Raw genomic sequence first — 25,710 nt, forward strand, 5'->3', positions numbered from 1 at the left:
CTTGAGCATCTACTACTATGTGTGAAGCATTGTTCTAGGTTCTGAGTATACAGCAATGGATAAAACAGACAAAAATCCCACCTTGTATAGCTTGCATTTTAGTCAGAGCAGACGGCAAAAGAATAAAGAAGTGAAATAGAAGGAGGCCAGATGGTAAGGAGTGCCGTGGGGAGAGGATGGGAGTGTTAGGGAGTGTTAGGGAGGGGCAGTCAGTAAGGCTGCATGGAGGAGGTGCTATGTTAGAAAAACTCTGGAGAAGGGGAATGAGAGAGTCTCCAGCCATTTGGGGAAAAAGTCTTCAGGCAGAGGGAGCAGCAAGTGCAAAGGCCCTGGGCCTGGATGATGGTTAGAGTGGGCAAGGGGGAGAAAGAGGCAGGGGTATCTCGTGCAGGGCCTTACAAACCATGGGGGGGCTTTGAGCCTTACTCTGAGCAAGATGGGAGGCATGCAATGGGATTTCTGTGTGTCAGGGGTCCCTAGAGGGCTGTTTGTTGCTGGAAGATTCTGTGGTTGGATGGCATCCTGATGAACGTGGAGCTCATCTGTCCTTCAGATGGGAGGCAGCAGCTGCTATGACTGCTGTCCTGGACACGGTCTCAGCTCTGTGTGTCACTTCCCCTCTCTGGACCTCATCGTCCCCAGCTGGAGGCTGAGTGGTGAAGGAGAACTGGCTCATCACCAGCCCCCGTTGAACCACAAGACTTCTTTCTGGGGACCTCTGGACAGCATGGGTGAGCCGCTCACCATCCCCACCTTCAAAGTCATTGCCTGCCGAGCACCTGCTCTGCCTGGGGCACTGGAATTACAGAGGGGCAGCAGGAGACAATGGGTCTCAGCTTGGTCCTCAAAGCCCAGCAGGGAGGTGTGGGGTGGTGGGGGGCAAGGGGGAGTGGGTGAAGGAGGGTAGGAAGGGGTCCCCTTGTAACCTGATTGGGAAGACCAGCTCTCTGAGCAACCAAAATGAGTGACATTATAAATATCAGACATACAATGTCAAAAGATAGTTACAACGATAACAATGACTAGCAATTACAGTGTGCTACTCAGTGAAGGTACAATTACAGTGTGCTACTCAATGAGGGTACAATTAGAGTTTGCGGTCAGATTGACACCTGAAGGGGAGCCCTGGTCACACAAATTATGGGTTGCAAGGACTGGAAGGTAATCAGCCGCTGCCAGAAGGTGCTACAGCCCCGACCCTTCCCACCAGGCTCCCGTCCTTCTGTCCTCCTCATCTCTCTGTCAGGTCACTGGCTCCTGGCTCAGAAATCAGAGACCCCTCAGAGGTGGGAGGTGGGAGGGGCCCTGGGCTGCCTTCCTGATCTCCATCTTCCTCTGGCTTCCTAGGGCACTGGTCTGTGGGTAGAAAGAATATTTAGAAGACGGAGAACAGCGGCCTGTTTTGGGAAGTCTGCCTGGGACCCCAGTTCAGCTTTGTGGCAGGGCTGTGTGCTTGGCAGCCCCAGGGGCCCTGCTGGGCCTCTCAGTGCCCTGTCTTATGAAGGGAGGGCTTGGCCACCCACAGGTAATTCTCAGCTCTGATGGCAGGTGGCCCTAGGGGAGGGGCCTAGAAGGGGACTCCCTCACCACAGTCAGGAGATTCCACTGCCCTGTTTTAGGTTTTGGGGCTTCCCCATTAATTCCAATTTAGGAAAAGATTCTGTAGCTTTAAAAAAAGCCATATATGGCTGGGCACAGTGGCTCACGCCTGTAATCCCAGGACTTTGAGAGGCCGAGGCAGGTGGATCACAAGGTCAAGAGATGGAGACCATCCTGGTCAACATGGTAAAACTGTTTCTACTAAAAATACAAAAATTAGCTGGGTGTGGGGATGCACGCCTGTAGTTCCAGCTACTTGGGAGGCTGAGGCAGGAGAATCACTTGAACCCAGGAGGCAGAGGTTGCAGTGAGCTGAGATCGCATCACTGCACTCCAGCCTGGCGACAGAGCGAGACTCAAATAAATAAATAAAAAGCCACATATGACCCTTGTAGGGGGCTCTTCCCCATGAAGACCAGTCTTCTGGTGCTGGGATTCAGGGCTTGGTCCGACCTCCTGGAGTGTGCTGTGGGGAACTGCTTAAAATTGCGTGGGGAAGGTGCTTTGCAAATGGGGCCTGGGCGCCGAGTCTCTGAGCTTTAATGGGCTTCTCTTGCTTCCTGTTGTTCTTCACGGCAGTTCTGGGGTGAATCAAATGGAACTTTGTGGTTGTGGTCTTCCACCCCACGCTGTTTAAGCAGATACTTCTAACCAGTAGGCAGGGGAAGACGAGGGTCCTCTGGGAGGGGCTGCTGCTGGAAGGGGTTGTCCCCCCGGAACCCTTCTCTTCCTCCAAGGAAAGGCCTCTCTAAATGGTGTCTTAGGAGCCACAAAATGGCCTTGGGACAAGATGGGGCACCTGACGGTGAAGCCCGAGGACCCACACGGTGTTGGCAGGTGGCCCTCAACCCCACTGTCTTCTGCCCGCACGCCCGGGACCACCACATCCTTCTTGTTCCACTGAAGTCACCCATTTCCCACCTGGGATGCCTACCTGGGCTGGCATTGAAATGACAGCTGGGCTTCACCCTTTCCTTCTTCCTGCTGTCTCCTGAATAAAAAGCTCACAAGCCCTTGTTGTCTTAGGATCTTTTCTGCTAACCGGCGTGGACAAAGGATGCAGTCAAAACAACAAAAACAGGGAGGTTGCACAGTTCAGAAAATCCCACACATTCTCAAGAAAGGTGTCCCTGGCAAGCTGAGAGATAGCTGGGACATCACGCTTTCCTGGAGGAGAAGGCTCCCCGCCCCCATTCCTGCACAGCTGGGAGAATCTCTCCTGTTCCTCATCCAGTCTTCTCACTCTCATTTGCTGGGCTGACCCCTACTGGTATTTCAAGACTGTTTGGTGCCACCCTCTCTGAGGGATGGCCTCTGTCATCTGATTTAGATGCTCTTCTTTACATTCTCATAGTAGCTTGTACTAATACTTGCTACCCCCTGTTGACATTGTCACCAGGCAGGTCTGTCTCTAAGACCAGGCAGTCTGCTTTTGTCTCAGAAGGACACTTATTACCCCTTCCTGTTCACAGGTATTTAGTATTCTTACCATCTTTCCCTGCTGCGCTCACGGCGGACAATGCTCATCTGTCATGACACTCTGAGGATCCCAGACCCAGCTGCATAATCATTCTCAGTCCAACACTCCAGGAACCAAGGGATCACAATCCCCTTCTAAGAGGAATCCAGCATGTGTCTGGTCTTGGGCATTCCCTGGTAGGTGAGTAACCCTGTTCTGTCATCACTCAATGCTTATCAGTTGCTGATCTGGCAGTAGGAGGATGAAACACAGTCAGCCTATTCTGTGTTCCTGTTCTCCTCAAGGGGTGAAGAGGCACCTGGAAACAACAGGAAGAGTTGTAGGATTAAAAAAGAAATTAAAGATTGAATGTAACTTTCATCTAGATGAAGCCAAAGGCAGACTTCCAGCCCTAAATTCTGACTGGTGGCTGACACAGGACATGGGTTCACGGTACCCTTCTAGAATGCAGCACAGACTACTGATGAGCAGTGCATGGCAGAGAAGCCAAGTGTCATTTGACGGCCTCAGCCTCTCAGCTGAGAAGCAGGGCACAGCTCACCCAGGCTAGGAAAACAGAGGCAAGTCCTGGAAAACTGCCTGCTTTTAACCAAGAGTTACTGGCCATCAAGTGTCTTTTTAAAAAAATAAATATCAGGCAACCTTCTCGGTAGAGTGTGTGGGGGGATTGTCAGACTCTGGTGATGACTTCTGAGGGTCCCAAAGAGTGAAGTGATATTTACATAGCAAATCCAATGAGGGGGATTGTGTGCAGTGTAGGTGGAGGTTGGGGGCAGGTTTTGTGGGTTTGCCAAGCTCTGAGGGTCATACAATGTGCGTGTCAAGTATAAGAAATCAAAGCCGTGGAAATGGTTGGAGGTGGTTCAGTTTGAGGTCATGCGTTTCTCAGCTCCTGTTGTGGAATTAGTGTGAGACCCAGAAGACTGTGGCCAAAGTTATTATGGACTCATGGTCTCCATGGAATCATCCCTCATGCCTTCTGCTCTCCGATCACATCCACACTCATGTCATCTTCATTCTTCCAAGGTGAGGTTACTTGCACTGCACAGGGGTTGATGAGAGAATGTCCTGCCAGGAAAAACCATCCCAAAGAGATTCTTTCCCCCTTGGCACTGTGTCTTGTATTTGCTCAGCAGCCCACATCCTGTTTGGCCCCAAACCTTGGGGCAAACTTCCCACAGGTTAATTTGAACTCCCCAAGATTAAAATCAAGCCCATATTCAGGAAACACTTGGGAGTCTTCGAGGTTCACCTAGAAGGAAGTTGGAAATTGTTCACTTATGTCAGTGCGTTTGCAGCTGGGCAACAGCCAGATTGTTCATATGGCAATCAATCAAACACACCTAAGTTTTTCCCACAGATTAGCCATTGACCGTTAGCAAAAGCCCTCACTTCCTTCATATTGATTTATAGCAGCAGTAGAAATATGCCACCCTAGAGGACACACCTCCTTTTAGCTAGGTACCTATAAATGTCAAGGATTTTCTATTCAATTGAGAACCCAGCAAAATGGGGATCTCCACGGTCATCCTTGAAATGTGTCTATTATGGGGACAAGTTCTACCTACAGGTATTACGTTTAATTATTATATTCATTAATTTCTCTCCTGCAGACTCAATCATGGCAAATTATATCTACTAGTTTCCATTTCAAGGGAAGTTTTATATCAAAGAGTGGGTAGCCATTTGCTGATAATTCTAATTGTTTGCAGGTGTTCAGGAGGAATGGCTCTTTTTTGTTTTGTTTCTGGCTGAGAAATATAAATGGTTGTAGTTAGAAAAAGCCAGTCATTATGTCAATGTTTTCAGTAAGTCATTCAACTAAAGGAATGATTGATTGGTCTTAGAAAAATCCCTGAAGTTCAGGAAAGGTGGATGTGTATTATTAAAGATGCCCTCAAACTTTGCAGCAATTGGTTAAACACACAATTTGTGTGCTACGAAAACGGGCAGAAAGGATTCCCACTGTAAATGCCCTTTATGCGGCTTCTTTCTACAGGTGTGTCTGGCTTGATGGCTAATATTTGCCGAGCAAAATCAGGTCAAGTAATTGAGCACAGACAAAATCATTAAGATTCCAAGTTTGTCTGTCATGCACAGCTTTAAACAAACACTTGAAGCCCAGTCACTCAAGCATAGCTGTATGTTCTTAGAGTCAGATAATAAACGTGAGAGAGCCATCGGCAGAGCATGCTGATTGCTGCATCTCAATGGCATTTTGCAGAGATACTAGGGGAACAAGTGATTCTCAGTTTGCCTATTCTGTCTCTCTCTCTTCCTCTCTCTATGCCTCTCTCTCTCTCTCTCTCTGTATCTTTCTCTCTTTCCCATCTTTTGGGCAGCTATCACCTTTTCTCCCTCCTTCTCCCTCTGTTTCTGTCTCTGCCTTTCTCTCCCCGCCCCCTGCACCGTATCTTCCTGTCTCTCTCATCTATCAGGCAGTTATTACTTTTCCTCCCTCCTTCCTCCCTCCTCTCTGTTTCTCTCTCCATCTCTCTTTCTCTTTATCATTTGGGGGGCTGTTATCACCTTTCTCTCTGTCTCTCTCTTCAACTATTGGGCACTATTATCACCTTCCTTCTCTCTCTCTCTGTTTCTCTTCATCTATCAGGCAGCTATTACCACCTTCCCTCCCTCTCTCTTTTTCTCTCTCGCTCTTTCTCCTCATCTATTGGGCAGCTCTTATCACCTTTCCTCCCTATTTCTCTCTCTCTCCCTTTGTTTCTATCTTCTTTCTACCTTCCTTCCCTCCCTTTTGCTTTCTCTTCCTCTTTTTATTCATTTCTTTCTTCCTTCTTCTATATTTCCTACTGCCATTTTTTTTTCTTTTGTGTCACCTTTTGCTAGATTTATGAATTTCAGGAGACAGGGTAAAAAAATCACCTAATTTTCAGATAACTTCCAGAACTCTCACTCTCCCCCTAGGCTCAGTGAGGGAAGCTTTGAAGATTAAAGTTCATTTGGGAGTTTGCTTTCATGAAAGCAGCACCCCAAAATCCAGCCATCACACCCGGGTGGTAGGGAGCAGGCCCATGCCCTGTGATGAGCGTGTGGAGGGGCTGGGGGTCACCAGACCCAGGACCTCAGGGGAGTGGAGACTGGGCATCCTCCTCCTGCCTCCATCAGAAGCATTTGAAACTGGGAGGCTGTGTCCTCAGCCCCAGCTCTTGTCAGTACCGAGTTCACCCTCCAGATTGTCTCTGAACCGTGACATGGAATTCACATCAGCCGCTGTAGATGGAGTGAATTGCCCTGTCTTTATCCACAGAGGAACAACAGGCAGCAATGCTCTTGGATGGAGGAAATTTGTAGTTTGCCTATGATGTTATGTGCATGCATATGGACAGACATGCACACATGTGCAAGCAGGCCTGTGTTTGCCGTTCAGAGGTGGGAATTCATGCTCTCTGAAGTGGACCCGTATTCTCTTATTTAAATCTGCTAACATCCCTGAAGTTAGGAACAATTATTTCCACATTTCAGGTGGGGGAACTGAGGCTCAGAAAGGTTATTGGGTTGTCCAAAGGCAGCACTGGTGAGTGGCTGTGTTAGGGCTTGAATCTGGATCGAATTCATTAGCATTCAGATGACAGCTCTGGCCCACTGGCCCTTGCTGCTCCTTGCAGGGAGCTGAGGTGATGAACTGAACCATGGCATCTTACTCAGTGCTTGGAGCCTGGTCACAGAGCTTTGCGCTGGAAGTACCAAGGTGGCAAGCACCTGTCAGCTTTGGTCTTCATGCAAACTCTTGAGAAAAACTCAGTATGCCCAGGTTTGTGCTGGGCAGGAAGGGCTGTGGTACCCAGCAATGCCCCTCCTCTGCCACTTGCCCGCTGTGGAGCCTCTGCGAGTCTCAGTTTACTCATTTATAAATGGGGGTTGTGTTCCAACCCATGCAGTGTCTGGCACATGGACAGAGCCTCAGAACCATTTAGTGTTGCTACTCTAGACGTTTTCCTCATGTTTTGTCCAAAAGCAGCTTTCTAAAAGTAATGTGAACTCTTGGATTGGATCCTGGAACAGAAAAGGAAAAACTGGTGAAATCCAGATAAAGCCTGGAGTAAACTTAGTAGGAAGGTACCAGTGTTCGTTTGTTAGCATGAGAATCACTTGAACTCAGGAGGCAGAGGTTGCAGTGAGCTGCGATTGTGCCACTGCGCTCCAGCCTGGGTGACAGAGTGAGACTCTGTCTCAAAAAAAAAAAAAAAACAACGATAAATCGTTTTCCAGAAGCGATTCTTACTTCTACCAGTAGAAAGCAAGAGTAGCAATTCCTGCACTTTCACCAGCTCTGAAGTCACTTTTCAAAAATCTTGGCTGAACTGCTGGATGAAAAAATGCCATAGAGTCATTTAAGTTTGCATTTCTTAGTCCACATTTCTTGCATTTCTTTTCTTAGAGTGAACATTTTTAAGTCATCTGTACTCCTTTTCTTTGAATTGCTTATGTATTTTGTCCAATTTTGGGGAAAGTTAGTGTTTTCTTTATTGATTTATATAAACTCTATATATTTGGGATACTTATACTTTGCCATTATATTGATGACAAATATTTTCCCAGTTTGTGGTTTGCCTTTTAATCTTGATTTTTTCTGCACACATATTTTATATTTTTATGTAATTAAATATACTGCTGTTTTCCTTTGTGATTTCTGCGATTGATTTTTTTTTTTTTTTTTTTTGAGATGGAGTCTTGCTCTGTTGCCCAGGCTGGAGTGCAGTGGTGTGATCTTGGCTCACTGCAACCTCTGCCTCCCGGGTTCAAGCAATTCTCCTATCTCAGCCTCCCGAGTAGCTGGGACCAGAGGTGCCCATCACCACACCTGGCTAATTTTTGTATTTTTAGTAGAGATAGGGTTTCACCATGTTGGCTAGGCTGGTCTCGAACTCCTGAGCTCAGGTGACCTACCCCAGCCTCCCAAAGTGCTGAGATTACAGGCGTGAGCCACCACACCCAGCTGATTTCTTCTATTGATTTTAAATCTAGAAATTTCTAACAGGAATCAGATAAAAATGTAACTAGTTTCTTATTTTTGTGCCTTTAAAAAATAGTTCTTGAGTTCTGAAAATTATTTTACTTTCTGGTGTGAGTTATATCTGACTTAGGTTTTTTTTCTGTATTTTAATTTTTATAACTTTAGTTTATCTCACTTTATTTTACTAATTTTGAGCAAATAATGTTTTTGAACACTGACTACATGGCAAACACTGTACTAAACACTTATGTTTTCTGATTTTGTCTTCACAATAACCTTATGAAGTAGCATAATCACCCTTTTACAAATGAGGAAATGAAGACCGATGAGGTTGCATGACTTGTCTGTGTTCAGAGAAAAAATACATGGCGGGTCTAGAACTTGAACCCCGGTCACCTGCCTCCCAAGTCCATGGGGAACACAGGTTCTTCCATCTCATTTCCATCCTCCTAACACCCTGCCCTGTCAGTATTTTTTATTTTTCAAGAATGTATCAGTTATTTTTAGCCTATTTGTTTGTCCTGGTGAACTTTAGAATTATTTTTTGAAAAAACTAGTCAAACAAAGAAAAACCCTTTGATAAAAATTATACGAAACCTATGAATTAGTTTTGAATGATCAACATTTCTACGCTCAGTGTCGCCATCCAGAAACCTGGTTCTTCTCTGTCTGCCATGAGGCGCTCAAGAAGTTTTGCAGTTTGTAGTTTAATTCTTAGGAGGTTGTTTTGAAGGAGCAGTACATTCATAGTGTCTCTGCCTCCTTAGTGCTAATTTTAACTTGGACCTTCCCCTTTGCCTGGCTTTCCTCTGCCCATCCTGCCTGGTATAGCTCAGTGATTGACTTGAGGGTCAATCACATGTGACCTTCTGCTGTCCTCCTGAACATCCGTCCATTGGAGCCCTTAGTTTGCTATGCTCTACTTGCTTACCTGCATGTTTGCTGTAGCTACTAATTGCTTATCTGTTTGTTTCACTCACTAGAGTCTAATTCCAAAGGGCAGTGGAGGCTTTGTATAATCTCAATATTCTCCCCGCCCGGTGGAAGAGCATCTATTATAGCCACAGCTCAGTATGTGGTTGTAAATGAATTCTTTCTTACCACACTAATAACATTGCTGCTACCGTGCCCTTTACACACGCTGCAGAACAGCATTTTTCAAGCTTAGTGTGTGTTAGAATCGTGGGAGTGCTTCTGAAAACAGCGTTGAGTGCCACATCTGAAGTTCCTGACTTTGTAAGTCTGGGTGAGGCTAAGACTTTACATTTTCAACAAGTCCCCAGGCGCTGCCTGATGCGTCATGGAATCCACTTTGAGAATCATTTCTCAAGAAGAACTCTTTTCTTTTCTTTTCTTTTTTTTGAGACGGAGTCTTGCTCTGTCGCCCAGGCTGGAGTGCCGGTGGCGCAAACTTGGCTCTGCTCACTGCAAGCTCTGGTTCCCGAGTTCACACCATTCTCCTGCCTCAGCCTCCCAAGAAACTGGGACTACAGGTGCCCACCACCACACCCGGCTAATTTTTTGTATTTTTTAATAAAGACGGGGTTTCACCGTGTTAGCCAGGAAGGTCTCGATCTCCTGACCTTGTGATCAGCCTCCCAAAGTGCTGGGATTACAGGCGTGAGCCACCGTGCCTGGCCTAAGAAGAACTCTTCTCTAATGTAACTGAGACAGGTAGTTGATGGGTTATTCAAAAAAATTGTTTAAAATGGGAAATCAGAAAATAGGATCTACACACTTTAGATGTTTCGTTTTAACTTAAAACATGTAATCCATACATTGATTCCCTAATTTGTTGACGTAGGCATTTCTCTCTGCAGGGATCTTCAGTAGTTCTGTAATGCTTTTCTGGCATAAACCACACCCATTATGCATCATCTCTTATTTCTAATTTTAGTTTCTCTAAAGAGGAACCTGGCATTAAAAACATTTGCAAAGCAAATAAAAGTGCAAAAGTTCTATTGTTTTATTTACCTTTCTTCTACTTATTTTTATTTTCTTTCATCTACTGAATAAACCAAGTTGCTAAAAAGCATTCTGCCTTATCTTTATAGAAAGACATCTTTCTTTTTGCACCCATATTTCATTAATGTATTTAATATTTAATTTAATTTCATGCCAACTACCACTGGCACAAGTACGTTTGGGACTCACATCTGACTCTAGATGACCACGCATTGCAGTTGGTTGGAGTGGAAACTGCCAGGTGTGCCAAATGTGCCTGGCCCACCCACACTAGTGCTCAGCAGGTTACAGAGGCTGGAGGGCTTCAGTTGACCTGGCTGGGTTTTAGCTAAAGGTCAGTGAAGAGAGCTTCCTGCCTACTGCCGCCTCTGGGGTACCTTTCATTCAGAGTTAACAGATTCCTCAAATAAAAATACAGGACACCCGCTTAAATGTGAATTTTGGATACAAAATAACTTTTTTGTATAAGTTTGTCCCATGCAATATTTGGGACATACTTACATTTAAAAAGTATTTCTTGTTTATCTGACATTCAAGTTTAACTGGACGCCCTATATTTTATCTGACAATTCTATTTTTACCCCATTTTCTTTTGACACATGTCTATGTCTCGTTCCAAACCTACATGAAATATCCACTTCTCTGGGTAGTTCCTGCTCAGAGGGGCCCCATGAATTGCTCCCTCTGATGTTTCTACTTCTCCTCTACTCTGGGCCCCGCTGAGGCCAAAACCAAGTTATCAGGCACCAAGCTGTGTCTGCCCAAGTGGCCTGTGAGCTCCGGAGGGCTGAGTCTTACCTTTTAGGACAAATTCCTTCTTTTCTCCCTGACGTTTAATGCTTCATGGAGCAGTCAGAGATTATTCCATATTCACTGAGTGACTTAATTAACAAGTGACAAACCCAGTGAACCCCCAAACTAAAATGTGGTGTTGCCCCCCTCTCCTGCTCGAATTAAGAAGGGTGTCAGATCTAACTCTTGTTTTCAGGTGACCTCTCATTTGGCCTTTTTGCTTTGCAATTTCAGCAGCAGGAAGCATGAGACACGCCACAGAAACTGGTTTTCAGGAGACTCGGGTGATGACTGGTAGTGCTGTATCTAAGCTTTGGGACTGGGGAGTGGTGCTGCCCAAGACTACCCCCAAGGAATCAGGAGGGCCTGCTGCAGAAAATCGTGCTGGATTTTGTTTTAAAAGAAAATACATATATAGATATATATGTGTACATCTCAAATATATGTCTTATTCTGATATATATTTATATTTATATTTGAGACAGGGTCTTGTTCTGTTGCCAAGGATGGGGTGCAGTGACCTAGACATGGCTCACCATAGCCTCGACCTCCCAGGTTCAAGCCTTTCTCCTCCCTCAGCCTCTGGAGTAGCTGAAACCACAGGTGCACACCACTATGCCTGGCTATTCTATTTTATTTTATTTAACTTTTGTAGAGACAAGTTCTCGCCATGTTGCCCAGGCTGGTCTGCAACTCCTAGGCTCAAGCAATTCTCCTGCCTTGGCCTCCTGAAGTGCTAAGATTACACATGTGAGCCACTGCATCCGACTGCTGCTAGGTTTTAGACGTAGGGCAGGGAGAGCCTCCTTAAATGGGGTCACCAAGGTTGGGCCCTTCAGCCCCTTCCTCCTTCCAGCTGACAGACCCTGGGCCTCCATGCCCACCCCTGCCTATGCATACCTCCTGCCTCTGATCTCTGCCCCCAGGCTGCCCCACTGGGTGTCTGGGGGATTGTACCCAATCACCAGGGCAGCAGAGGCACATGAGTACAGCAGCATCTAACTGAGGATCTTTGGATATAATCCCTTATTTTTTTTCTTCTTTTCTAGAATTTGCAACACATCTTGAAAACTCTACCCTAGTTAATACTTCAAATGATAACTGCCTCCACTCAGTATTTCCTCATCTTATTATAGTCCTGTGTGTGTATGTGAGGACCTGTTTGTACAAAAGCATAAGCCATGAGTTGGGTCAAATGTTTCAAATGTTAAAAAATATATAGCAGAAGGCAGACGCGTGAAATGGTTAAGAGCAATAGCTTGAGGACATGTCTTGCTCTGTCACTTGCGAGTCAGTTGACGAGCAAGTGGGTGACCTTCTTGAGCCTCAGTCTCTCCATGGAGTTGTGTTGAGAATGAGCTAAGATGATACGTGTGAAGTTCTTGTACATGATCTGAGGTTCCCATGTTAGCAGATGCCCAAAATCATCTGCCATGACTAAGCTTTCAAGATTGGCACCTTGGGGCATGAGGGAGTGGGGAGAAGAGGTGTCAGGAGTGTGGAAGTGTGAAGCGCAGGGTTACAGGCATCTTAGAAGCAAGCCTAGCTCTTCCAGTGATACCTGGAGGGCTATTTTGTTTACTGAAGGGAGCCCATCTGGAGTAATTCCCATCACAGTGCTGGGCTCACGTGGGGCACTTCCGTTGGCGAGAAAAGGAGTTGCCGTGGGCAGGACAGGTTCTTCATAGTTGGAACCTTACTTGAAAGGTCAGGCCAGAGGCACAGTGGAATTCGAAATTGATGATGCCACACAGGCCCCCTCAAGACGCAAGGTTGGCCAAACTCTACTGAAGAGTCAGGAAAGTTGAGCTTAAATTCAAACAGGAAAACATGCTGAGAAATCAGGGTTTCGGATCGTCAGTTCTTTTTGGGGTCCTTGCTCACAGTGTAGGGCAAGGGACAGAGAAGTGAAGTCTCTGTGTCTCCCTCTAGATTTGACCCTGAGGCTGGTGAATGGAGGTGACTGGTGTAAGGGCTGGGTGGAGGTCAGGTACCATGGTTCCTGGGACACCATGTGTGATGACTTCTGGGACATCAATGATGCCAACATGGTCTGCAGGCAGCTCGGCCGTGTCAGCCCCAGGAAGTGGCTGGTTTTGGCCAAGGCTCAGGGCTGATTGTCCTGGATGACATATGCTGCTCAGGATATGAGTCTTACCTGTGGAGCTGCCCCCACAATGACTGGCTCTCCCATAACTGTGGCCACAATGAAGATGCTGGTGTCATCTGCTCAGTTGGGCCTCCAAGAGATAATGCAAATGTGTAGCACAGGGCGGAGTAATAATAGTCAATATACCTATTCCTCCCTAGACTTCAGTTTCTCCAAAAGGAAAATGGAAATAATACTAATATCTTGGGTAACTTATTTTACCTCTAAGTGCTTCAGTTTACATCTTTATAAGCCAAGAGGAAAAACCCTACCATCGTGAGTTGCCATAAAGACAAAATGAGATAATACAGGTGAAATGCTTAAAACACTGAGTGGTAGAAATTGTACAATCAGTCATCATCATCATTGATATTACTATAGTACCTAACCCTTGTGGTGTGCTGACTTTGTGCCAGTTAGTAGGATGAGAATTTCATGGGCATTGTCCCCTTTAATTCTCCCAGTAACCTTATGAAAGGTAGGAAGTCTCAATAAATGATTATCTCTGTCATTTTATGGGAAAGAAAAGGCATTTTCATCGCCCATGGTCTTTGTCAACACATCACCTGACTTTTTAGAATTAAATGACCAAGTAATTGCTAATCTGCATTTTAGCAATTTCATTCAGTTCCTTGAAAGCTAGCAAATTAATTCAAAGCTCTCAAACTCAACTCCTCAGGCCCATAAATACCAGCTGGATGGCTGGATGGGCTAATTTTTTCAAAGAAAAAAGAAAAGCAACGAGTCCCACATTTGTGCACAAGCCTAATCTGCTTTTCCACTGAATCAAGGGTTAATTGTATTTTAGTAAAATAACAAAGTATCTTCAGCAGGAAATATACAGGAGCAAATGTACAAGTGATTACCGAGTGTTTCATTAAACTTATTTTTAAGATATTGAGAGCCCCTTTTTTTTTAATCGCCACATTTCCTGGGGCTGGTTTAGTATTTCGCCTTGTGTATGCTAAAGACTCAGGAAATTGTTATCAATCTGAATTACATTTCAAAAAAAGACTATAGATCTGTTGATGGTGATTTATGTGTAGCCTCTACAGCTCTAGTTCACAGCCCACTGTATTGGTTTGAAGGTGGGTGTTTTGGTCAGGATTCCTGTAGGTGAAACACATGTGTCTGATTTTTCTTTTATTTCTTTGCAGCTTCTGAATCATCTCATCTCACAATACCCAGTAAGTACTTTGAAAAGAATATCCTGTATTAGTCTATGATTTTTAAAAATCCAATATAATTATTTATATCTTAAGAATAAATGCTGCTTCACTGAACTTTAATGAATGGTATAAGGACGAATAAAACTTGGATTTGTGTCCCTTCTTGAGATACAAAGGCAATAGAAACTTCTTTCAGTGCAGCATAAATGGGTTATAAATTGTGTTCTTTTCAATGTTATTTTGTCCCTGCCTTAAACTTCAGTGCACGTCAGAATCAACTAGAGTATTTGTTCGAATAGGTCCTTGGAATTCCTCCCTCCAGAGACCCTGATTTGGAGGGCCTGAGGTGAGGCTCAAGAATCCTCAGTTCTATGGAACCACACGAGGACGGTTTGCAGACCACACTTTGAGAAACCATCCTGCATGGCCCAATACTGAATTAAACTTTGGTGTCTACAATGTAATTTTGGAAGCACTACTTTGCTCAGAATTTACAAAGAAAGTGACAGAAGGGGTGTGTGTGTATGTGTGTGTGTGTGTGTCCTTTAAGTGCTGCCTACTTTTATTTATTGTCAAGTGAATTTAAATTTTTAACATATTCCCAAACAGTTCTTGGCTACATCGTAAGTTTGACTTGTTGATATTAAAGACTTTTTCACGAGCAGATTGGTAACACTGAACCTTTAACATTGACTTCTCAAAATGGCCTCGACATCCTTGCCACCTCATCTGGCGAACCCCAGTCCTCCTAGGAGCCTTCTAAGCAGGAGAGCCCACAGCTTGGGAACACGTCGCCTGCCTTCAGGGATGACGCATCAACTGATAACACAGGCACAATGACAAAGTGTAAGAAGTGCTGGAGCCAGAAGTGCATGGCAGGAGAGGTGTGAGCAGCCCATCTGGGAGAGCAACCCTGGGGAAGTCACAGGGAGCTGAGGTCGGGAGCAGGTGCAGGAGTAGCCAGGCAGAGTGGGGAAGGAGAGTATTTGCCTCTTACCCCCGGCACTGTTGTCAGGAACCTGAAAGAAACAGACATGGACTTAGGTTGACTGTAGCCACCGTCCCCCAGCAGCCATATACTCCCCTCCCTGCTCAGCTACCCTAATGTGTATCTAGCCAGGGTGATGCTCTGATGGGAGGCTCTCCTGAGGTCCCATTTCTCTGTCTGTGTTCTTGATACACTTGCTGAAGCTCTCGGGAAAAAGACTGCTGATCAGTGAGGTTTTGAAAGTGGTGCTTGCTTTTGGTGGTGGGAAAATATTGGTCTTTGGGGATAAAGGGGTGAAGAGTGGGTGTGTGAACAGCTGTGGTCAGTCTTGGTTCTTATTTGCTTTCTAAGTCCTTGTCTAAATCTGGAGGGAGAGGGCAGGGGCAAGTCTGCAGACATAATCAATGAGGAAATCTCTGGGGAGCTCATTCTTGGTCATGTCTCGAACTGACACATTAAGCAATGAACAATCCACCACTACATCCACTTTGTGTCATCCTCTACCTCCTCCACACTATTCCCTCTGGCTGTCCCCATTCACTTGGGGACAATGAGACTCCATGGCAAGGGCTCACATGAGGCTCCCATCCACGAAGTCCTTAAACCGTACTGAGACAGAGGCAGACTATAGGGCAGAAAAGATAGTGCCTGAGAGTGTGAGATAACCTGTGTGTTTGTGATGGATGAAGGGGAAGGGCTTACCACCTCCTTAAAGATGAAAACTGAGGATCGTGGAGCTTTGGTCAAGGCTGCTGGGTGACTTCCCATTGAAGACCCACCTCTGGTGGGCTATGGAAAGTAGGTTGGCATGGACCACCTTCCTTGCATCAGCTAGAACCACAAGAAGTGGGTTGGTAGCAGACAGTGGTTTTGCAGGAGGCAGTACAGGGGAAAATGGTGGACAGGGATGTTACAGTCTGTGTGTCCTTGCCTACTCTGTAAATATCTGTGCCTCAGTTTCTCATCTGTAAGTGCAGATGACAGGGTTTATGGGAGGGTTAAAAGCGATAACATATATAAATAGTAAAATGGTATTATCTTCAAGAAACTATGAAGACACAGTAAGTCTTCAATGAATGTTTGCTTAGGTTCTCTTCCTGTAGTGCTCCTCCCCTTAGGCTTCTCTCCCAGCATCATTGGAGTAGCCTACTTGGTAGATATGGGCTGGCTTGATGAAACCTTGCCTATTTTTATGTTCAAGCTCTTCATCAGCAGGTACATTTCTCACCTTCATGAGATTTGTGACAGTGACTAAGTCCAAATGGAAAGGCACCAGAACTTTTGGAAAATGCTTAGATCTTTGGGAAATACCTTGACAGATCTCTTTGTCACTTCTGGTTGGGCCATTCTGATGGCTTAGCTATGTCGGACACTGATCCCCAGTGGTAGAGACCAGCCTATCTCCATTTCCTGGAAAACAAACAAGTGGAAGCTTCTCCCTTCAGACAATTTACCACCATTCCTACAATGGCAGCTGGAGTAATCTACAGCCATGTGGTTGATTCTTGGAAAACTACCAACTGGTCTCAATATGTGCAGAAAGGTCTATTCAAAATGTGTGGACAGCAGAACCAGGAACAACTTCAATGTTCTGTTCCATGCTGTGGATGAGCCTTGTCAAGGCTCTGGAGCTCTGAGTTTCTGAGCTGGATGAGTTCGACTGCCATGGGATTAAGCAGGATACCTGGGACCTGGCAGTGGGAATTGCATGGTGTCATGTAGACTGTGTTTAAATGACAGAGTGTTGAATGGAAGGCTCTCTCAGGCACATCTGTCAGCTTGTCCTTGAGTGTGGGAGCAGGGATGGCATGTCAGAAATGAGGTGGGGATGTTCTGGTACAGATGTTCCCTAGTTTGCTATCTCTGTTGAAAGAATGTTCTGGTTTCTGGTTTCTTTTTTTATTTTCTTTTTTATTTTTTATTATACTTTAAGTTCTAGGGTACATGTGCATAACGTGCAGGTTTGTTACATATGTTTACATGTGCTATATTGGTGTGCTGCACCCATTAACTCGTCATTTACATTAGGTCTATCTCCTAATGCTATCCCTACCCCCTGCCCCCACCCCACGACAGGCGCCAGTGTGTGATGTTCCCCTTCCTGTGTCCAAGTGATCTCATTGTTCAGTTCCCACCTGTGAGTTAGAACATGCGGTGTTTGGTTTTCTGTTCTTGCGATAGTTTGCTGAGAATGATGGTTTCCAGCTGCATTCATGTCCCTACAAAGGACATGAACTCATCCTTTTTATGGCTGCATAGTATTCCATGGTGTATATGTGCCACATTTTCTTTTTATTTTATTTTATTTTTATTTTTTATTTTATTTTATTTTTTATTTTTTATTTTTTTATTATACTTTAAGTTCTAGGGTACATGTGCATAACGTGCAGGTTTGTTACATATGTATACTTGTGCCGTGTTGGTGTGCTGCACCCATCAACGCATCAGCACCCCTCAATTCATCATTTATATCAGGTATAACTCCCAATGCAATCCCTCCCCCTACCTCCCCATGATAGGCCCCGGTGTGTGATGTTCCCCTTCCCGAGTCCAAGTGATCTCATTGTTCAGTTCCCACCTATGAGTGAGAACATGCGGTGTTTGGTTTTCTGTTCTTGTGATAGTTTGCTAAGAATGATGGTTTCCAGCTGCATCCATGTCCCTACAAAGGACGCAAACTCATCCTTTTTTATGGCTGCATAATATTCCACGGTGTATATGTGCCACATTTTCTTAATCCAGTCTGTCACAGATGGACATTTGGGTTGATTCCAAGTCTTTGCTATTGTGAATAGTGCCGCAATAAACATACATGTGCATGTGTCTTTATAGCAGCATGTTTTATAATCCTTTGGGTATATACCCAGTAGTGGGATGGCTGCGTCATATGGTACACCTAGTTCTAGATCCTTGAGGAATCGCCATACTGTTTTCCATAATGGTTGAACTAGTTTACAATCCCACCAGCAGTGTAAAGGTGTTCCTATTTCTCCACATCCTCTCCAGCACCTATTGTTGCCTGACTTTTTAATGATTGCCATTCTAACTGGTGTGAGATGGTATCTCATTGTGGTTTTGATTTGCATTTCTCTGATGGCAAGTGATGATGAGCATTTTTTCATGTGTCTGTTGGCTGTATGAATGTCTTCTTTTGAGAAATGTCTGTTCATATCCTTTGCCCACTTTTTGATGGGGTTGTTTTTTTTTCTTGTATATTTGTTTGAGTTCTTTGTAGATTCTGGATATTAGCCCTTTGTCAGATGAGTAGATTGCAAAAATTTTCTCCCATTCCGTAGGTTGCCTGTTCACTCTGATGGTAGTTTCTTTTGCTGTGCAGAAGCTCTTTAGTTTAATCATATCCCATTTGTCAATTTTGGCTTTTGCTGCTGTTGCTTTCGGTGTTTTAGACATGAAGTCCTTGCCCATGCCTATGTCCTGAATGGTACTACCTAGGTTTTCTTCTAGGGTTTTTATGGTATTAGGTCTAACATTTAAGTCTCTAATCCATCTTGAATTAATTTTCGTATAAGGAGTAAGGAAAGGATCCAGTTTCAGCTTTCTACTTATGGTTAGCCCATTTTCCCAGCACCATTTATTAAATAGGGAGTCCTTTCCCCATTTCTTGTTTCTCTCAGGTTTGTCAAAGATCAGATGGCTGTAGATGTGTGGTATTATTTCTGAGGACTCTGTTCTGTTCCATTGGTCTATATCTCTGTTTTGGTACCAGTACCGTGCTGTTTTGGTTACTGTGGCCTTGTAGTATAGTTTGAAGTCAGGTAGTGTGATGCCTCCAGCTTTGTTCTTTTGACTTAGAATTGTCTTGGCAATGCGGGCTCTTTTTTGGTTCCATATGAACTTTAAAGCCGTTTTTTCCAATTTTGTGAAGAAACTCATTGGTAGCTTGATGGGGATGGCATTGAATCTATAAATAACCTTGGGCAGTATGGCCATTTTCATGATATTGATTCTTCCTATCCATGAGCATGGTATGTTCTTCCATTTGTTTGTGTCCTCTTTGATTTCACTGAGCAGTGGTTTGTAGTTCTCCTTGAAGAGGTCCTTTACATCCCTTGTAAATTGGATTCCTAGGTATTTTATTCTCTTTGAAGCAATTGTGAATGGAAGTTCATTCCTGATTTGGCTCTCTGTTTGTCTGTTACTGGTGTATAAGAATGCTTGTGATTTTTGCACATTGATTTTGTATCCTGAGGCTTTGCTGAAGTTGCTTATCAGCTTAAGGAGATTTTGGGCTGAGACGATGGGGTTTTCTAAATATACAATCATGTCATCTGCAAACAGGGACAATTTGACTTCTTCTTTTCCTAACTGAATACCCCTTATTTCTTTCTCCTGCCTGATTGCCCTGGCCAGAACTTCCAACACTATGTTGAATTGGAGTGGTGAGAGAGGGCATCCCTGTCTTGTGCCAGTTTTCAAAGGGAATGCTTCCAGTTTTTTCCCATTCAGTGTGATATGGCTGTGGGTTTGTCATAAGTAGCTCTTATTATTTTGAGATACGTTCCATCATGAATGTTCTGGTTTCTACTGTGAGTTTCTTCTTCATTTTCAGGGATGTGTAGCCACGTGGTTTCAGTGGCCCCCTTCCTAAGCCATCAGGGCAGCTGGGGGAGCCCATCATGGAGCTCACATTCAGACTGTTGAGGCAGGTGAAGAGGTTCTCTGATATACAGCAAGTCCTGTCACTGGCCTCTTGGTTCCATTAGAGAAATTCATATCTCTGAACCACAATTGTCAGTGCTATCAGGACCCACATTTACAAAGAATCTGAAGAGCCGGGCATGGTGGTGCATGCCTATAGTTCCAGCTACTCCAGGGCTGGAGGCAGGAGGCTCGCTTGAACCCAGGAATTTGAATCCAGCCTGGGCAATAGAGCAAGACTCTGTCTCTAAAAATAAAATAATAATCTGATAATTTTGTCAAATGCCTTAATCCTCCTTTTGCCAGGAAGTAAAAAGAAAAGGAATAATGAAAGAAAGTATATTGGATTGTTAATAAAAATTTAAACATAGCAGACCTTTTTGTATCACATAGATTTTGGTATATAAACATCACAAAAGATAAAAGAACACCATCACAGGTCTTTTTCTAGCAAAATAAGATGATTGAAGTTCTTGCTGCAAAATATCATGTGATGAAATCCCTATGGAAGTGGGTAAGAGTACTGTATTTTATTTTTGTCCTTAGAATTGTATCATTGGCTCCTGGATTCTTGAATTTGAGAAATTCATCTAGGATATCATCATCTGAGGACTCAGAGTCTGAGATTTTTGTTGTACAATCAATTCTAACATTATTTGGTAGAGTGCTATATCTTGTATCTTTATATTCCTCTTCTGGTTCATCTAATCATTGCAAAAACATCTTCCTTTGTCAGTTTTCTTCTCTTTGCCATCACAAGTAGAAAATGAAAAAATTCTAATTCCTAACTGCATTCAATGAAAGCTAAAAGCAGACTATGAAGAAAGTATCTCTAGTCTTAAAAAAATCTTCTTGAAAGATAATACAATACTTTGGCCATGGAAGAATTATGACTTATTTCACTCGTTCATCTTCCTTCTAGGCAACTTGACCATTCTACCATTTTCTTACTATTTAATAATTGATGAATAATGATGCAATAATTTATTGGATGATGAAATAGTGAAATGTTTCAAGATATAGGAAAAATAAAATCAGAAGCCAATAATGAATCTTGGATTTATAAAAGGATCTAATGGATTCATATGGTGATTACAAGATAGAATGAGTTTTATCCTTTTAAAAAAAATGAATACATATTGTCTCTGATCTTTGAAAGACCTCTAAAATATATAAAAGTTGTGAAATATCAACACTCATAAGTATAGTTAGAACTGCTCAAAAAGAAACTCAAAAGCTCCAGTTGAGTCCGACGGACCTTGTCCGGCCTCACTGAATATAAAGATCCAGGGATCTCTAGATTTCCATTTGCTTCAAGATAGAATAAAATGTTTTCAGGTTATGGGTCAGAAGGAACAGAATATCTGACACTAACATATTTTCTTATTTAGGGGGCATCCGAGTGGTTGTTGTCGATGCCAGCTATACTCAAATTTCAGACTGGACAACCAGCTTAAGCTGTCTTCTCTTGTCCAACCCTTCTTTCTAAGCATAGATTACATCCTGTAGCTATAAGCTGTAGCGTTAGGGGCCTAGTAAAGAGACATATGTGCTTCATTACATCTAAAATGATCGAACTCCTCATATCCAATCCCCTTGCTTTAATCTGCTATTGCAAAATCATTTAGCAAGAACGTCGGAGACACACAAACCCAAGATTGAGCCACAGCGCCCTCTGGTGTGTTGTACGGTGAAGTGAAAGCCAATTTCTGTGACTCATAGGAAATCATTTCTAAACAGTGTTTCTAAGACGAATTTGCGTTCTTTCCAGGTGAGTGGATCCCAAGTACTACAGACTACGGTAAGACCTTTTCTTCACTCGTCTTCCCTGGTGGGGTTGGCCAGTTCTCCTCTGCTGCTGTTGGCTAGTTGACGCTGAGCACAGCCCAGGTCACAGAGCAAACACCCGCCTTGCGAACGCAGGAATGCCGGGGAGACAGGAGACGTGGGTGCCAAGACCTGGGGCATATCCCAAGTGCACACTCGGTCAATCCCAGCTATCGTTCTCCTTCCTCTTGCTCTCTCTCAGTCATTTATCAGAGGAGGTTAGCTTCAGTTTCGTGTGAGGAGAGAGAGTTGAAAATAAAGGTCAGTACCTTTCTTTCTTTTTTTTTTTTTGAGACGGAGTCTAGCTCTGTTGCCAGACTGGAGTGCGGTGGTGCAATCTCGGCTCACTGCAATCTCCGCCTCCCGGGTTCATGCAATTTTCCTGCCTCAGCCTCCAGAGTAGCTGGGACTACAGGCACGCGCCACCACGCCCAGCTAATTTTTGTATTTTTAGTAGAGATGGGGTTTCACCATGTTGGCCAGGATGGTCTCGATCTCTTGATCTTGTGATCCACCCACCTCGGATTCCCAAAGTGCTGGGATTACAGGCGTGAGTCACTGCGCCCAGCCCACCTTTCTTTTCACTAATAATGACAGGTATCTTGAAGATCACTAAACTCTACCAAGTACTTGCTATATACCATTCGTAAAATGATTTTCATGTATGAAATGAATTGATATATTTAAAAAATACTTAAAATACCACCTGGCACACAGTAAGTGCCCAACTAATGCACATAGTGAGTGCTATTGTCATGAAATCTTCCCAAGAACACTTTGAGGTAAGTAATATGATTATGCCCATTTTGCAGATGGGAAAACCAGGGCATAGTTAGCTAATTTGTCAATATTTCTATGTCTAAGATTATGTGTCTGGTGAGTAGCAGGGCAGAGATTTGAGCCTAGGATGGGTGCCTCTTCCTACCCCTGCCCTGGTCTTTGACTTTGGCTAAATGTCCTTGCCTCTCCAGTGAGAGTGTGCAGACCTTTGTGCCTAAGTTTGATTTTTCAGGGTCTTCTATGTGTTCACTTGGGATGACTCTACTCCTGGGCCCTTGGCCCTGTGAGGTCAGTCCCTCCCTTTCCAAGACATGACTTGAGAGATCCAGAAATGGCCTGGGAAAGGCAGCTTTCTGACCAACACCCAGCAAGGGAAAGTCTGAGGCAGGGAGACTGAGCACTTTTCTGGAAGGACCATTCACAGGGTGACCAGGAGGGGGCGCATTGCCCCGCTGCACCTCTAGGTTCATCTCTGCACCAGAAGAGATGCAGATAGCATAGAAGGTAGCGTGTTTAGCTCCTAAGAGGGGCCCTTCCGAATAAGGCCTCAGGTCTGAACAGGCATCTTCTCCATGGATTATGTCCCTGAATCTGGGGAGGGGCAGAGCATGCGAGGTCCTGAATGTATTTTGGGGATGCCCTGAAGATGGTGCAGCTGGCCTTTCCTCCCTCTGGGAGAAAAAGCAACCTGCCCCCTACCCTTGCATCCCATTCCAGCCTCTCTGTGACCACAAGTTTCTCATAATCTCAAACGCACCATTGAAAAGCCACACCCAGGATCTGGTTCGTACTCTCAGGATGGTGGGCTGCACCCCTCAGGACCTGTGCCTCTTTTCCTCACACCATCAATGCAGCTTACCCCAGTGGGTGGTCTAGTGGCATTGTGTCAGGCAGGAACATGGTACTTACTGACTTCCCAGCATGGCCAGCTCCACGGTGGGAAGCAGGCTGTTTCAGCCCCTCCCAGGATAGGAAGCTGGAAAAGTAGGTCAAAGCTTGCTCTTGGACTTGATCCTGATGGGACTGGAGAGTATATTGAAGCATTTTGAGCAAGGAATTGAATTGAATATATTTGTACTTTGTAAAGATAAAACTTGAAGACCACCTGGAGACTGATGAATCCTCTTAGCACAGAAATGGGCACAGAGTAAGCACTCCATCAATGCTGGTTGAATCAATGAATGTGGATGGACTAGAGAAAGGAAGACCAGAGACTGAGGATTCAGCTGGGAGGAGGCCAGGTTCAAGGGGATGAAGGCTTATCCCGGTGAAATGGCAGTGGGAATGACAAGGAAAGAATGACCTTGGTGATGTTAGATGTAGGACGTGAGGAGGAGGAGGAGTCGAATATGATGCCCTCATTCCCAGCATGGTTGATGTGGAGCATGATGACATCCTTAATTCAAATGGAGGGAAGAGGCTGTGTTGAGTTTGGGATGATGTGGGGGATGGGATGGCCAGGAGGCCACTGAAAATGCTGGTCTAGAGCTCAGGGCTGGGCTGTCAGGGCTGAGTCAGGATCAGAGAGGTGGATTTGGGGGTCTTCTGGAAAGTTCTCAAGTACATGAGGTTCTCCAGGGGGAAAATACAGAATGAGAGGAGGGCAAAGACAGAACGTGGAAGAACAAGGATATTTAAGGTCCTGTGGGGAGAAGGACTATAAATAGGCAGGGTGGTGAGAGGAAGAAGGGGGAGGGAGGTGGGTAGGGATGCAAGTCAAGGCAGCCAAGAGCACCAGGATAAGGGCTTCTCGCTGTGTCACTGCAGGTCTACCTCTGAGACTGGTGAATGGAGGTGACCTGTGTCAGGGCCGGGTGGAGGTCCTGTACCAAGGCTACTGGGGCACTGTGTGTGATGACAGCTGGGATGCCCAGGATGCAGATGTTGTCTGCAGGCAGCTTGGCTGTGGCTATTCCGTGTCAGCCCTGGGCGGGGCCCACTTTGGTCAGGGCTTGGGAAACATTCTCTTGGGTGACGTGCATTGCTCGGGAAGGGAGCCCTACCTGTCAAGCTGTCCCTACAGCGGATGGTATAACCACGAATGTGGCCACAGGGAAGATGCTGGTGTCATATGCTCTGGTAGTATGGATATCACCTTGCTCTGTGTATGTGCAACTCTGAGCCAATATCAACACACGTGAGCACATGTGTGTATGTATGTGTGTGCTCTGAAGCTTACTTGCTTTGCAGTAAGTCATGTCTTAATTGATATTGGAGGGCAGGTGGTTACTGGCCCACTTCATAGACAAGGAAGGTCAAGGAATCATCGGCCTGTCCTGAAACTGGACGTGGTGGAGGCAGGCTTCAGTCTCAGGCCCCCAGAGCCTGCTGATGCAATCACCTCATGGACTGGTTCTGATGAGCAGCATCATGACCACCCCTGGCCTCAGATACCAAATAAATATCTTCCTAAGTGGCAGTTTCTCCTCCTTTAAAGGCTGAGGAGGATGGGGGAACTGCTGGTCCTTAAGACATAAATGTATACCAACATGAAATTGAGGAGTAACCCAAAGCATTCTCTTTATAGGGAATTAAATAAAAGATACTTAAAATCCTCAATGGAAAAGAGAACTTCTCCTGGACCCAACCCAGCAAATCCCAGTGCTGATGTCCTTTGTTCACATAGTGCCAGGATGTGCACAGAGACCAAGGGGTTCTTTGATCCACAAATAAACCTCCAAGGACACTGGCCAATGGCGTGCTCCTCAAAGAGGAGTTTTGGGTTAAACTGTCTACTTCTAGAGGAACCGTGGCATTTGCTGTGTGGACTGGCCTGAGCCCATGCCTCTGTGCATGGGATGTACCCTTGATAATCCAACCACCATGTAGGACTGGGCTCCCCGAGGGGGCATGGTCCTATATGCAGCCACTTTGTGAGTGGTTTAGTTTTGCATTCAGAAAAGGTTGGTTTTCTTTGGAAACCACCTTTTTTCTGGTTGAATCACGTCCTCAGGAATGCTTCAGTGATGGTGAATATTTGTCATTTGAGGGTGTGTTTGAGCTATAGAAACGGCCAGGTGTTATTTGTCATCCAATCTTGTGACTAGGATGGGGCTGTGAATGGACTGGGTGACTTTTTGAATAGAGGCTGTGGCAGCAGAGCAGGTTGGGGGAGGGTAACAAGAGCAAAGGATGCTCGTGCAGCATCCTAGCCCAGCCTGGGACCATTACGGTGACAGAGGGATTGGCAGTTGATTGGCTCTTAGTAATGGAGCCTGCCCTTAGGCCCTGTGCTTCCAGTCTTTGCTTGAGAGCTGAGGAAGCTATGGACCAGCCCTTCCCAAGTGAGGGCTACCATCAATGAGCTCTTCCTTTCTCCACCCTGCA

General features: G+C 44.9%; 1 protein-coding gene across 1 annotated transcript in view; it reads left to right on the top strand.

Moving 5' to 3' along the window:
- Window positions 1–4,588: 4,588 nt before the first annotated feature.
- DMBT1 (deleted in malignant brain tumors 1) overlaps window positions 4,589–25,710 on the top strand; it is a 164,637-nt gene continuing 143,515 nt past the window's right edge. The window contains 2 exon segments of the mRNA XM_030940142.1: window positions 4,589–4,649; window positions 21,548–21,577. Coding sequence (XP_030796002.1) covers window positions 4,589–4,649; window positions 21,548–21,577 — 91 coding nt within the window.

Source organism: Rhinopithecus roxellana, chromosome 11, assembly GCF_007565055.1.
Source record: "Rhinopithecus roxellana isolate Shanxi Qingling chromosome 11, ASM756505v1, whole genome shotgun sequence".
NCBI classification, from domain to species: domain Eukaryota; kingdom Metazoa; phylum Chordata; class Mammalia; order Primates; family Cercopithecidae; genus Rhinopithecus; species Rhinopithecus roxellana.